This window comes from Rhinopithecus bieti, unplaced genomic scaffold (genome assembly GCF_001698545.2).
Source record: "Rhinopithecus bieti isolate Rb0 unplaced genomic scaffold, ASM169854v2 scaffold_77446, whole genome shotgun sequence".
In the NCBI taxonomy this organism is placed as follows: Eukaryota; Metazoa; Chordata; class Mammalia; order Primates; family Cercopithecidae; genus Rhinopithecus; species Rhinopithecus bieti.
In genome coordinates this window covers 1-3057 of record NW_016828620.1, presented here as the reverse complement: position 1 = coordinate 3057, position 3057 = coordinate 1, and the positions used below count along the sequence as shown (strand labels likewise).

Here is a 3057-nt window from a genome sequence, read left to right as displayed (position 1 = left end):
AGCTGGCCTGAAATTGTGCAGTTTGAACATTTCCTGTCCTTTATTTTAAATTTGTGGACATCAAAGAGTGAAAGGTTTGAGTTTTTCCATCCCAAACCCTTAGTATCATATTAAATATAGAAAGTAGGGATAAATTTGCATTCATCAAATCATTTTATTCATCTCCCTGCCGTTAAGATCTCAGCACACTTTTCATCATCACTTTTTACTGACATTGAAATAAATTTAATGTTGAATCTAGTGGACAGTGTGGTATTTAGGCTAGCTGTTTGGGCCATAGTTTGAGGGTGGGCCTTTTTGGGTGGCTTATTAAATAGTCAGTAATTTTTAAATGTATGATTTCTAAGTGTAATATGCATGTAAAATTATTTTTTAAAGAATTTAATGTTATAACATCTTTTTAACATGTAAATATTCCAATTCATAGTCATTTGGCCTCCTCTAACCATTATTATTAACTGTGGATTTAACCAAATATTCTTTAATTTTTTTTAAATCGATTTTCCTCAGAATACTTCTGACAATTGGAGTGGTGGACATGCTGTGTCACATCCTCCAGTACAGCAACAAGCTCATTCATGGTGTTTGACACCACAGAAATTACAGGTATGTAAGATGATTTTGACAAATTGTTTTTTCTATTAAAAAGGAGTTGAGGTAGCAAGCTTTAAGTTCTTAAAGTATTATTTTTATTTTTATTTTTTATTTTTTTTGAGATAGAGTCTTGCTCTGTTACCCAGACTGGAGTACAGTGGCACGATCTCAGCTCACTGCAACCTCCGCGTCCTGTGTTAAAGTCATTCTCGTGCCTCAGCCTCCAGAGTAGCTGGGATTGCAGGCACGCGACATCACACCCAGCTAATTTTTGTATTTTTGGTAGAGACTGGGTTTCGCCATGTTGGCCAAACTGGTCTTAAACTCCTGACCTCAAGTGATCCACCTACCTCAGCCTCCCAAAGTGCTGGGATTACAGGTGTGAGCTACTGTACCCAGCCCTAAGTATTAATTCTTATAAGTTAAATGGCAGTACATTCAATTAATATGCACAAATGTAAAATGAACCTGAATTTACCAGAATAATGGAGATCATTCATTCTTGTTTTTAATTTTTTTTTTTTTTTTTTTTTAAAAAAAACAGGACATGGTTTACACTGCATAAAATATAAATATAGGGTATATAGGGTAAAGTTTTCTTCTAACTCTGGCCCCTACCCACTCAAAATGCAGCTGGTATTACTAATTTCTTATCTGTCATTCCAGAGGTATGTTATTTATGTACAAGCAAATATACATCCCCCTCTTTCTCACATGTATTATTATTTGTCTTCTTTTTTACACAAACGATAGGATTCTTATTTGCTGTTAACAATGTATTTTACAGACTTTTCCATGTAAATATGTGAAGAGCTTCCTTGTTCTTTTATGGTTACATCATATTTCTTTATATAGATGTAACACCTTTATTTAAGCAGATCACTAATTTTGGACATTCAGATTGTCTTCAGACTTTGCTTATTCCAGACAGCGCTGCTTTTAGCATACTTGTCAATATATTTTTAAAGCTTCAAGAGCTTTCTGTGTGAATACCTAAGAATACTATATGGATGAGTAAAATTTCATGCCCCTCTAGTACAAAGAACTCATAGTAAATCTTGTTCAGATGAATGCTTAGTTCATTCTTACATTTCTCAAGCTTATTAAAGGACTTCATCTTGGAGTGTATGACTGTTGGTCAGAAGACAGTATGTTTGACCAGATAGTGGTTCTGAGTTTAGTCACTTCAGGGATAGGTTGCTTAGAATAGTATTCTTATTTCCTAAATATATCTTTGACTATATTCTCTTTTTGTTCTTCTTCTAGCACTTGGAACAGCTCCGCGCAAATAGAAATAATTTAAATCCAGCACAGAAACTGATGCTGGAACAGCTGGAAAGTCAGTTTGTCTTAATGCAACAACACCAAGTGTGTATAGCATATTTTTCCCTAAAATTTGTTAGCATTTTGAGCATTTTTATTGACTCTAATGTCATTTTAGAGCATGTTTATGTTCACTTTTACTTTCTACTAGTGTTTGACAGAATTTAGTAATCTCTGTATCTTAAAATACTGGTAACTGACAGAGATTTTTAGACAAGCAACTGTAAGTTTAATTTTGAACACAATACTTTGTATTGTATTTATTTACATGATATTTCACATGTATTCTAAGGATTTGTTTACATTATTTAGTACTGAGGCAAGGTTTTTAGGGCTTATTTAGTTTACAGGATCTGGCATGGATGTAACAGAATGAAATTTTGAGATGTCCCCACTTTTGTGATTGAGAGAAGGACCTATAAGTTCTGGGTCGTTTTCTATAATTTTCAGCTGCTTCCTTTTGTCATTACTAATGGGATTTTTTATTTTTTATTTTTTTGAAACAGATTTCTGCTTTTTCAAGGAAGTTTTATTTTAAAATGAACAAATATAATTTCTTGTTTTTAAAGTATGTGTTTCTCAACTTAGAGAAATTAAGCATTTGGGTAAAATCACACGTTCCCTAATTATACATCTTCATATTCTGTCCCCTATAGATTCTCTCCCCTATGGATTACACAACCAGCATTTACTTTTCCTTTGTTTTTTGACAGATGAGACCAACAGGAGTTGCACAGGTACGATCTACTGGAATTCCTAACGGGCCAACAGCTGACTCATCACTGCCTACAAACTCAGTCTCTGGCCAGCAGCCACAGCTTGCTCTGACCAGAGTGCCTAGCGTCTCTCAGCCTGGAGTTCGTCCTGCCTGCCCTGGGCAGCCTTTAGCCAATGGACCCTTTTCTGCAGGCCATGTTCCCTGTAGCACATCAAGAACGCTGGGAAGTACAGACACTATTTTGATAGGCAATAATCATATAACAGGAAGTGGAAGTAATGGAAACGTGCCTTACCTGCAGCGAAACGCACTCACTCTACCTCATAACCGCACAAACCTGACCAGCAGCGCAGAGGAGCCGTGGAAAAACCAACTATCTAACTCCACTCAGGTAATAGGAGAACTAGCTTCCTTGTTGGCTT

The 3057-nt window shown here is 35.6% G+C and overlaps 1 protein-coding gene across 1 annotated transcript in view; it reads left to right on the top strand.

Moving 5' to 3' along the window:
- Window positions 1-3026, top strand: part of LOC108523779 (lysine-specific demethylase 6A-like) — a gene marked incomplete at its 3' end in the record, with an annotated part of 86133 nt that extends 83107 nt beyond the window's left edge. The window contains exons 10-12 of the mRNA XM_017864550.1: window positions 511-606; window positions 1861-1962; window positions 2631-3026. Of these exons, the coding sequence (XP_017720039.1) occupies window positions 511-606; window positions 1861-1962; window positions 2631-3026 (594 nt within the window). The remainder of the gene's footprint in view (window positions 1-510; window positions 607-1860; window positions 1963-2630) is intronic.
- Window positions 3027-3057: the final 31 nt, after the last annotated feature.